The sequence below is a fragment of the Electrophorus electricus genome, chromosome 20 (genome assembly GCF_041902795.1).
Source record: "Electrophorus electricus isolate QZ-2024a chromosome 20, ASM4190279v1, whole genome shotgun sequence".
Taxonomy (NCBI): Eukaryota; Metazoa; Chordata; class Actinopteri; order Gymnotiformes; family Gymnotidae; genus Electrophorus; species Electrophorus electricus.
In genome coordinates this window covers 17,620,824-17,632,900 of record NC_137516.1, presented here as the reverse complement: position 1 = coordinate 17,632,900, position 12,077 = coordinate 17,620,824, and the positions used below count along the sequence as shown (strand labels likewise).

The following is a 12,077-nucleotide window of genomic DNA, read 5'->3' as shown; positions in this document are numbered from 1 at the left end:
AGTTATTGTTCATGGACAATACAGTGTGTGTATTCCTCTGGAAACCAGAAAATCTATTTTGGCTCTGGAACCAAAGTGATTGTGGAAACAAGTAAGACAGTTTCTTTGTGTGCTAGTAGACATCTCACAATACTATACCAAATCAAATAATAAGACAAATATAATAATACCTTATAGTATAATAATTTGTTACAGTGTTCCATAGAAAGTTGCAGAATTATTTTAGTACTCTACACACTTATGTATGTACCCAGTACTACACATGACAGAAAAACACATAATGCAAAAATAATATGAGAATTGACTTTTGGGCTAGTAGGTTTTTTGTTGCGTAGTGTCGTGCTGTGTGACTAGTGGAAGTGGTGTGAACAAGATTTTATTTGGCACTGGCATAAGGCTGATAACTGAGACCAGTAAGTTCTTCCTATGTTGAGCTCACATTTATTGTTGTTTAATTATATATACTGTGCAATGTAATGCTATGTGATATACAGAGAGTACTATAGGCCTTTCTGCTTAATGATATTTAAAGTTGTGATTGGTTTAAACGTGCTGTGCAGATAATGTTAAACAAAATCCGCTGAATAATTCCTCCCAGACAAAATAACTCGTTAGTGGTTAAGACATCACTTGACTAAAAGGGTCTTTCTTCAGGCTTTGCACATTTTAACAAATTTATTTTGCTAGACAGAAATAGTTTACATTTACATGGAAAACAAATATTGTTAAATAATATATTACAAATATTATTCCTTTATTGTTAAAAAATGTACAAATGTCTCTTGATTTCAAAAGATTCAGAGGAACAGATACAGGTGTGAAATCTGACACTGGCAATGAACTTATCCATTTATAATTTCTTTGAGACATGAAAATTCTTACAACTGGAAGGTCATTTTGCTCAGTGTAAGCAGCACACAAGTTTTTGTGTGTCTGTCAAACTGTGTGTGACTGATTCAGGAGGATGGAAGTTGTTATTTGGAAAAGGAACAAAACTCACTATTATGTCAGGTAATGTTTAATTTTATATATAATTTTCAAAAAAGCACATCCTTTAACAGTGATGCTAAAATATCCATATTAAGATAAACATAAAAACTGCATGAGTAATGAAATTAATACGAAGGAAAGTTCCCAGTATTCATAGGCCATAGTTCTCATTTAGAATCACTTAAGCTCATCATATGAGTAAAGTACACAATTTCTAACAATATACACTATTACATTAAAATACACACTATAATATGCAAAGTGTGCATGAAATGCCTGGACGTATAGTTGTCAAAGCTTGTATCACTGTGTGACTAACACAGACAAGCTCTTGTTTGGTAAAGAGATAAAGGTCATTGCTAATGCAAGTAAGTAAGAGTAGAATCATCTCAATGTTTTTATTTATTGATTTAAATAGACCTGTGAGTTATGCAAAGCAGAGATGTCACTAAATTCAAAATCTTCTTTTGTAACAACATAAAAAACCCCAAATATTTAAAATAACTGTGCAGTTGCACAGGTTGCTTTGCTAAAATACAGTATTGCAAAAAAAGTATCATAAGGCAGATATGATAGTCTTGATAGTCAGTCTGATTTTCTGTTAAAAATTTGGTACTGGAACACTTCACTGAGTAATGTGCAAAGCTCTTACCAATGTGTGACTGGTACATACACACTTATATTTGGTAAAGGAACAAAGCTCACTATCAGTGCAAGTAAGTAAAAGTACATTGATTATTATTATTTTAGTGAATGTTGTGTCTGTACAGGTTAAGATGTTTCATATTTCATATTTAAAAATCCCATATTTACATTTCTTATAGCTTGAAAATACCTATAGTACTTTATTTTTCTGTAAATGTAATTAAATATGGCAACCTAGATTATTCAATTAAATTTTGCATTTATTACTCAGGGTCAGTACCTGTGTTACTACGACAGGAAACAGGATGATCTATTTTGGCTTTGGAACTAAATTAATTGGTGAGAGAGGTATGTGTTCCAGATGGGTTAGAAAGTGGATATTACATAGAGCTTTTAACCTTTCCAGCTTACTAAGATTTTACAAGATGCATGTTTTCAACTGTGACTAAAACAACTAGAAAAAAGAATGGAGGAACATGAATTCCAAGACTTTAGAGTCCTCCAGAATCCCATGGCCAGTTGGATTTCCTAAAGAACCTTAATGTTAACTGTGTAGGATTATTTTGTCAATGTTTTTCAGAGTTACAAAAAATGTGTATTTTGGCTATATAAAAAAACCAACACGGTCATATGTATGGCATGGTGAAAGCACTTTAGTTAAGAGCTAGATGTGCTACAGATAAACAGGTGTTCTCTTTCATTCAGTGTAATAATAAGTGAATAAAGCTAAAAGATATTGCCAAGGTCTGTAGTGCTAGAAGGTATTGGATGGATATATAGTGTGAATATATAGTGCTGGAAATATATAATGCTGGAAAGATTATCTTTGGAAAGGGAATCAAGTTGATCACTGAGACAACTAAGTTTTACAATCATTTACTCTGGTAAAAGTCTAAATGTTTAAATGTTTACTACTACTTATTTTTCAGAAACTCTTTCTAAGTGTTACTAATTTTGCAAAATTACATTGATTTTTTTTACATTGATTACATTGGTTGATTAATCCAAAAGAACAAAGATCATTTAATATAATGTCACGGCATATGAAAAGTGCAGGCAGATTTATTTCTTGATCCATACACTCATAACAGTTTAACAAAACATATATATATATATATATATATATATATATATATATATATATATATATGTTAACAGATTTTATCCGAGATACTTGTGTACTTGTGCACAAGATGTTATATAAATGAGCACTTTCATTATAATAATGTATCACTAGGCCCTTTAGGTGGAAGGTTTTTATTTGATGCTTTTGTGCTGTGTGACTGCTGGAAGTGGATCTTATAAAATTATCTTTGGCACTGGCACAAACCTGATCATTGAAACAAGTAAGTTTATTATATAAACATACAGTGCAATGGATTGTACCTGAAAATTAAATTTGCAGTGCTATCTGGAGGTAGAATTTTTCATCAGTTTTTACTGGAAACTAGCTTGAGTAGTTTACTTTTACAATGCTTCTACCTCGTTCATTAAGCTTCAATGGACATTTTAAAAAAAGGGCTTGAATGGCATGCAGAATGCCCTTAGTGATGTGGTTGTTTAAGAAAGCTAATTTATATAAAAAAACAAAACCAAGGAGCCAAAGAATATTTTAGTCTCTATTACAGGACAGCAAGATAAAAACAGGACACTGCTGCATATCACTGATTAACTGCATTTTAAATGCTAGTCATTATATACATGATTTCTAAAAAATGATGTTAGGAAATCATGTACACTGCTCTACTGGCAGAGGCCATATTTCTGTGTGGTCTTGTAACTGTGTGTGGCTAATACAGCAGTACTTTTTGGGAAAGGGACGAAGCTCATGGTAATTTCAGGTAGTGTTTATCTTTTCGATATTTCATTTTTTAAAAAGAATGATGAAAATACAGAGGACCTACCTTGAAATGGTTCACTCCTAAAATATCAGCTGATGTGTTCATTTTGAGTTTGAATACTAAATAACCTTCATGACATATTAGACATAGTCAGGTTCTAGATCATATTTAAGATGAACATGTAGATTGGCATTTTGTTTTTTTTAATTCAGAGCTTTTTAGAATGTCTTTGGGTGTATACAACAATATACAATTGTAAACAAGCTTACTCTTGGTAAAACAAAAGTATCCTTAATGAATTGGCTCACAGATTTTTAAATAGATGTGTCATTACAGCAGACTACTGGTAGGCATTTTTAGGGACAAACCCCAAACATTTAAAAACAGACTACAATTATTGTTTCTAATTTTCCTTTGATCAAATTAATTATGGTTTAGAATGTAAACTAAATACATTTATATAATTTGAAATTGTTAATATCAATAAGTCTAAATAGATACATTAGTCAAAAAGTAGTCCATATGTTTTTGCTTGAGGACAGTACACTGTGTGAGTAACATTGGAGCTGGTAGAATATTTTTTGCCTCTGCAACCAAACTGATCATTGAAAGAAGTAAGTGTTCCACAGAGATTTGGTAAAAGGCATGAAGTTAATCAAACTATTATTTTCTTTTTGTCTAAGTTTGATGGCAATGATACACAAGAAAACAAATAGACAAACACAAAACCAAACAAAATGAATCTCTAGTAAGTTTTTGGTGCATGATTTTATAATGTGTGAATGCTGGAGGATTAAAGAAGATCATCTTTGGCACAGGCACAAAACTGTCAGTTGAGACGAGTAAGTTATTAATATTAACTGTTGATTGGTTTACATAAGCTTTGCATTATTTGTTGTAAAAAGCCTGTCTACAATATGCAATATATATATATATATATATATAAGCACATTATTTGACATACACAATATTAGGGCAGAAGCTGATGGATATTTTACTATGGCATAATCACTATCAAACCACTTTCTTTTATCTACAAATATGTCCCAGATATTTCAGTGGTGTTATTTGGAGGTTATTTGGAGCTATTTGGAATTAGGGGAATTCATTTGTTCCTAAAGATTTATGAAGCTAGTCTAAACATTACTAGATCACAAAGACCAGTCAATAATACAAATCATCTTTTAATCAAGTCCACTGAGAATTCACACAAACGAAGCACTTGCCTATTTGATATGATTTAGTGTCGTTTATGACAGCATTCAAAAAGAGGAAAGGAAATTATTGTACATGGACAAAACAGTGTGTGTATGCTGGAAACTACAAAATTTATTTTGGCTCTGGAACCAAAGTGACTGTGGGAACAAGTAAGAATGTTTCTTCTGTGCTAGTAAATACTAGTAGTTCTGATAATCTAATATAATCTAACAATAACAGTTCTACAAATGCTATACTAGTTGAAATATTAAGAATAATATAATGTTACCTTAAAAAATAATCTTCTGTTATAGTGACTTGGAGGAAATTTCTGTAGGTTCTTTCTCAACTTTTTCGGTATTATACAAGACAGAAAAACATCGGAAAAATAATACGTGAATTGTTTTTTTTTGGCAGAAGGTTTTTGTTGCATAGCCTCATACTGTGTGTTTACTGGAAGTGGAAGTAACAAGATTTTCTTTGGTGCAGGCACAAAGTTGATAACTGAGACCAGTAAGTTTTTCCTCTGTTGACTTAGCTGATATTGATTGTTTTTTATTGATATTTTTTGTGGGAAAAAAATAGTACTTCTTAGGTTCCACTGCCACTCTGTGATATAAAGAGTGTAACATAGACCTGAAATGATATTTATTCATATGTTAAAGTAATTTAAAAAGTAATCTAAAAATATACTGCAACAGTTCCTCCCAGGTATTTAATATCTACAGAAACAGATCATTTATATTTACTTGTACATTTAGATTCTGTTCCCCCACAATATGCCTCATTGGTTTTCGTTAAGACATCACTGGACTAAAAGGTTTTTTACATTTTCTCCATTTTAACTAATTTATTCTGCAAGACAGAACTCCACTAACAGGTCACGTTTAACACATTTGGTCTGTTAACAACAGAAAGATCTTTCTGATCTTTCTGTCAAAATTTGGCACTGGAACAACTTCACTAGGTAATTTGATACAGAAGCAGTTCACTGAGTAACTCTGTGTGGGAATTCTTCACCTAGAAATTTGGTACTGAAATACTTCACTGAGTAATGTGCAAAGCCTTTACCACTGTGTGACTGATGCAAACAAACTTATATTTGGTAAAGGAACAAAGCTCACTATCAGTGCAAGTAAGTAAAAGTAAGACCGAATCATTGTTATTTTAGTAAACATTGAGTCTTTATAGGTTCAGATGTTTCGCAATTCATATTTAAAAATCTCTTATTTAATTTGTTGTGGCTTGAAAATGTCTTTTTGTGTTTGTTGAGTAAAATGTAATTAGATAAGGCAGCCTAGAATATTCCATGAACTCTTACTGTTGTGGTTCAGGGTCAGTACAGTGTATGACAACAACAGGAGGCAGGATGATTTATTTTGGCTTTGGAACTAAATTAATTGTTGAGACAGGTACGTGTTCCAAAAGTATTAGACAATAGATACTACAGAAGTTTGAACATTTCCTGCTAAGTTTGTCATTTTACAAAATACATGTTTTCCACCGTGACTAAAACAACTAGAAAAAAATAGAATTTTGTTGATCATTGTTCCAAAAATGTGAGTTTCAGGTACTTAACAAACCAACACGAGACATAAATTGGGTGTATACAAGTATACAAGCAGTACAAAAATGTAAATAAGCTTATATTGGTAAAACAAAACTAGATTTAATGAATTCACAAATTTTTAAACAGATGTGTCATTAATGCTGTGCCTCAAACTACTAGCAGGCATTTTCACATGGAAACATTGAACGTTTAAAAATTGATTATCATTATATATTATAATTTTCCTTTGATCAAATTCATTATGGCTTAGGACATAAACTAGATAAATTTTTTATAATTTGAAATTATAAATATTAGTAAGTTTAAGTCAAAACATTAAAGTAGTCCATATCTTTTTATTTGGGACAGTACACCGTGTGAGTAACATTGGAACTGGTAGAATATTTTTTGCCTCTAGAACCAAACTGATTATTGAAAGAAGTAAGTGTTCCACAGAGATTTGGTAAAAGGCATGACACTAATCCAAATATTATTTTCTTTTTGTTTAGGTTTGATTGCTACAATACATAAACAAATAAATAGACACAAACAAAGCTAATCTCTAGTAAAGTTTATGTTACATGGTTTTATAATGTGTGAATGCCGGAGGAGGATTAAGCAAGATCATCTTTGGCACAGGCACAAAACTGACAGTTGAGATGAGTAAGTTACTAATTTTATTAGTTGATTAGTTTGCCAGAGCTTTGCATTATTTGTGGCAAAAATGCAGTTGCCTTGAAACTGAATTTAACATCATAAGTTAAATATATGTCAATGTTCAACCTACAGAATGTTAGAGCAGAAGTTGATGGATATTTTGCTGGGCTATAAAATGCTAAAATGCTGGGGTATAAAATGTATATTGTTCTGCAAATATGTCCCAAATATTTACTTAGAGATGCAAAGTTATATATTGTAGATTATATGGCATTGGGAGCTATTGTGTCAACTGTAAGACTGGTCATTAATACAATGATCATTAAACTGTGTTTACTAGTAAATGATTTACATATTTCCATTGAAACTTTACACCAAGGAAACACTTGCCTATTTAACATGATTTTGTGTAGTTGTAAAACTGTGTGTGACTGGCTCTGTAGCACAGAAATTAATCTTTGGGAAAGGAACCCAGCTTACAATAATGTCAGGTAGTGTTTCATATAACTGCTTTTTATTTTTATAATAGCACCTTTCCCTCATTACACACATGTCCATGAGAAGAAATATAAAACAAAAAATATTCTAGCAGTTCTCATATATTACGCTTCAGATGAGACACTTTAATCTTTAATCTGTCACATTTGGGTCTAATTAAATTGGTAAAATTCAAATAATATGTCAATTGGTGACTATTCAATTAGACTAAAGAGTTATTGTTCATGGACAATATAGTGTGGTTATGCCTCTGGAAATCAGAAAATCTATTTTGGATCTGGAACTAAAGTGATTGTGGAAACAAGTAAGAATGTTTCTTTGTGTGCTAGTAGACATCTCACAATACTATACCAAATCAAATAATAAGACAGAAATAATAATACCTTATATTATAATAATTTGTTACAGTGTTCTGTAGAATGCTGTAGAATTATTTTAGTACTCCACACACATTTGTATATACTGGGCACTAGAAGTATGTTGACTAGTACTAGAAGATATTGCCAAGGTCTTTATTGCTAGAAGATATTGGATGGATGGTCTAACATAGTGTGAATGCTGGAAAGGTTATCTTTGGAAAGGGCATCAAGTTGATCATTGAGACAAGTAAGTTTTACAGTCATTTACTCTGGTAAAAGTGTAAATGTTTAGATGTTTACCATTACTGAAATTTCAGCAGCTCTTTCTAAGTGTAACAAATTTGGCCAAATTAATTGGAGTTTTTTTTTTTCTTGATCCATACATTCGTAACAATTTAACAAATCATACATAACGTTAACAGATTTTATTTGAGATACTTGTCTAGGTGCACAAGATGTTCTATAAATTAGCCCTTTCATTATAATAATGTATCACTAGGCCCTTTAGGTGGAAGGTTTTTATTTGATGCTTTTGTGCTGTGTGACTGCTGGAAGTGGAGGTAAAATGATCTTTGGCAGTGGCACAAAGTTGATCATTGAAACAAGTAAGTTCATTACATAAATAGATCATTACACACACACAAACACACACACACACACACACACACACACACACATACACATATATATATATATATATATATATATATATATATATATATATATATATATATATATATATATATATATATATATATAGTGCATGAAAATGCAATTTGCAGAGCAATGTGGAGGTAGAATTGTTCAGCAGTTTTTACTGGAAGATTTGATAGCTTCAGTAATTTTTCATACAGTACTGTAGCCACGGTCATTAAGCTCCAATGGACATTAAACAAAAAACATGCTCGAATTGCTTATAGAATGCCTGTTTCTTTAAACATTAAAAAAAATAATTTATATAACAGAACCGAACCAAAAAAAAACAAAGAATATTTTAGTCTCTGGTACAAGACAGCAAAATAAAAACAGTGCGCCATTGCATATTGTATCTTAACAGAATTTTAAATGCTAGTCTTTCCATACATAATTGCTAACGATTCATGTTAGGAAATCATGTATACTGCTGTATTGCCAGAGCCCATATTTTTGTGTTGTGTTGTATCTGTGTGTGACTAGTAGAGCAGATAAAGTACTATTTGGGAAAGGAACAAAGCTCACAGTAATGTCAGGTAGGGTTTACCTTTTCCACATTTAATTTTTGTAAAATGAATGATGTTAACAAATTAAATACATGTATAGAATTTTAAATTGTCAATAAGTTTAAATAGATACGTTAGTCTAAAGTAGTCCATGTGTTTTTGCTTGAGGACAGTACAGTGTGTGACTAATGATGGAACTGGTAGAATATTTTTTGCCTCTGGAACCAAACTGATCATTGAAACAAGTAAGTGTTCCACAGAGATTTAGTTAAAGGCATGAAGCTAGTTGAACTATTCTTTCCTTTTTTTGTGTAAGTTTGATTGCTATGATGTGTAAACAAATACATTGACAAACAAAACCAAGCAAAGCTAATCCCTAGTGTAAAGATTTTGTTACATGGTTTAATAATGTGTGACTACTGGAGGATTTAACAAGCTCATCTTTGGTACAGGCACAAAACTGACAGTTGAGACGAGTAAGTTACTGCTAACTGTTGATAAGTTTGCAAGAGCTTTCCATTTTATGTTGTAAAAAGCCTTTTACAAAGAGACTTTCTATAAAATATTCAATATATATGTAAGTTCATTATTTTACAGAATGTTAGATCTGAAGTTCTTGGAGGTTTTGTTGCAAATGTGTCCCAGATATTTCAGTAGAGGCAAAGTTATGTAAGGTTATTTTAAATTAGGAAAATTCATTAATTCCTGAAAACTTATGCAGCTACTCTAAACAACAGTATATCACAGAGACCAGTCAATAATACAAATGATCTTTTAATTGAGTTTTGTGGTAAATATTTTATATATTTCCACTGAGAATTTACAGCAAGGAAGCACTTTCCTATTTAACATAAATTTGTGTAGTTGTAAAATTGTGTGTGACTGACTCTACAGCACAGAAATTAATCTTTGGGAAAAGAACCCAGCTCACAATAATGCCAGGTAGTGTTTCATATGACTGCTTTTCATTTTAATTATAGCACTTCTCCCTCGTCAGATACATGTCCATGGGAAGAAATGTAAAATAAATGTTCTTAGCTGTCATCTATTAAACTTCATCCATAAAATTAATCCATAAACATTCCATATTTGGGTCCCACTAATTAGTTGAAAGTCATTAAATGCATTTAGGAAAGTGTTCAGTGAGACGAGAGTTGTTCATGGACAATACACTGTGTGTATGCCTCTGGAAACTACAAATTCTATTTTGGATCTGGAACCAAAGTGATTGTGGAAACAAGTAAGAATATTTTGTTCATGTTATTAAATACTAGTGGTTCTAATCTAATCTAGTCTAATCTAATCTAGTTTAATAATTCAATAACTGTTAGTTCAATAACAGTTCTTCAAATACTATACTAATTGAAATATTAAGAATATCAAATTACCTTGCAAAAGAATCTTTTGGTAAAGTGATTTGGAGGAAATTTCTGTATCTGTGTGTTTTGATACTATACATGGCAGTAGGTTTTTATTGTGTAGTGTCATACTGTGTGAATACTGGAAGTGGGATTAACAAAATTTTCTTTGGCGCAAGCATAACGTTGATAACTGAGAGCAGTAAGTTCTTCCTCTGTTGACCTAGTTGACATTTATTGTTTACTGTATTTGTTATGGAAAGAAATAGTACCTTTTAGGTTCCACTGCCACTCTGTGATATAAAGAGCATAGCATAAACCAAATCATATGTTAAAGCAACTTAAAAATAATGTTATTTTCTCCTGGTTATTTTATGCCTACAAAAACAGCTCTTTCTACTGTGTGAGTGGTGCAAACAAACTTATATTTGGTAAAGTAACAAAGCCCACTATTGGTGCATGTACATGTAGTTTCTCTACAGGTTCAGATGTTTCATATTTAATATTTCAAAATCCCTTATTTAAATTTACCATCGCTTTAAAGTGCCTTTATTGTTGTCTTTTGGTATTTGTTGAGCAAAAGGCAATTGAATATGCTAGCTCAGATTATTCCATGGACTTTCAATTATTGCTTAGAGTCAGTACAGTGTTTGACGACGACAGGAAACTGGGTGATCAATTTTGGCTTTGGAACTAAATTAATTGTTGAGACAGGTACGTGTTCCAAAATGAATATAAAATAGATACTATATAGATGTTTTTACATTTCCATCTTCCTATGCTTGCCATTTCACACAATATTATCACTATACATCTTGAAGTAATATTTTCAACTGTGACTAAAACAATTCGAAAAATTTGTTTTTGGAGGACCTTATGATCCTCTAGAATCCCATGGCCAGTGGGATTTTCTAAAGAACCTTAATTTTAACTGTGTAGGATCATTTTGTCAGTGTCAATGTTCCAAACATATGCTTTGAGTATATAAAAAAACCCTACATTTTCATATGTATAGTATTGTGAAAGCAATTTAGTTAAGAACAAGATGTGTTACAGATAGACAGGAGTTCTCTTTTATTCAGTGTAATAATTAGTGACTAGTGCTTGAAGATATTGTCAAGGTCTTCAGTGCTAGAAGGTATTGGATGCATACATAGTGTGCATACACATTCTCACATAGTTTGTATTTGATGGTTTTGTACTGTGTGACTGCTGGAAGTGGAACTCTTAAAATTATCTTTGGCAGTGGCACAAAGTTGATCATTGAAACAAGTAAGTTCATTATATAAATATATAGTAAAATGAATTGTACATGAAAATTCAATTTGTAGAGCTATTATCTATTTTCACTGGAAGCTTCAGTAGTTTACTTTTACAGTGCTGTTACCTCCATAATTAAGCTCATTTACCAAAAATGTGCAGAATACCCTTAATGTGGATGTATAGATCTGAAAGTCTGTGTCTCTTTTTTAATCCTAAAGAAAATAATTTATATAATGGATCCAAACCAAGGAAGCAAAGAATATTTTAATCTCTACTACAAGACAGCATGATAAAAACAGGACATATTTTGCATCTCATGGCTTAACAGAATTTTAAATACTAGACATTATATACATAATTTCTAACAAATTATGTTAGGAAATCATGAACACTGCTATACTGGCAGGGACCATATTTTTGTGTGGTCTTGTAACTGTGTGTGACTAGCACAGCAGAAAAAATACTATTTGGGAAAGGGACGAAGCTCACAGTAATGTCAGGTAGGGTTTACCTTTTCTCCA

The 12,077-nt window shown here is 31.5% G+C and overlaps 1 protein-coding gene across 15 annotated transcripts in view; it reads left to right on the top strand.

The window, feature by feature from the left end:
* Positions 1-12,077, top strand: part of LOC145652601 (M1-specific T cell receptor alpha chain-like) — a 54,085-nt gene that overhangs the window by 14,469 nt on the left and 27,539 nt on the right. The window contains exons 1-2 of one of the 15 annotated variants that reach the window (XM_081703449.1): positions 4,714-4,843; positions 5,091-5,186. The exons of 6 other annotated variants lie outside the window; for them this stretch is intronic. In XM_081703449.1, the coding sequence (XP_081559575.1) occupies positions 4,729-4,843; positions 5,091-5,186 (211 nt within the window). In that variant the 5' untranslated portion in view covers positions 4,714-4,728. Of the gene's footprint in view, positions 1-988; positions 1,012-4,713; positions 4,844-5,090; positions 5,187-6,745; positions 6,886-7,348; positions 7,371-8,943; positions 8,966-9,071; positions 9,181-10,377; positions 10,496-11,468; positions 11,566-12,034; positions 12,057-12,077 lie in introns of those variants that run through there. 8 more of the 15 variants (XM_081703469.1, XM_081703474.1, XM_081703473.1 and 5 more) reach the window with 8 other exon arrangements.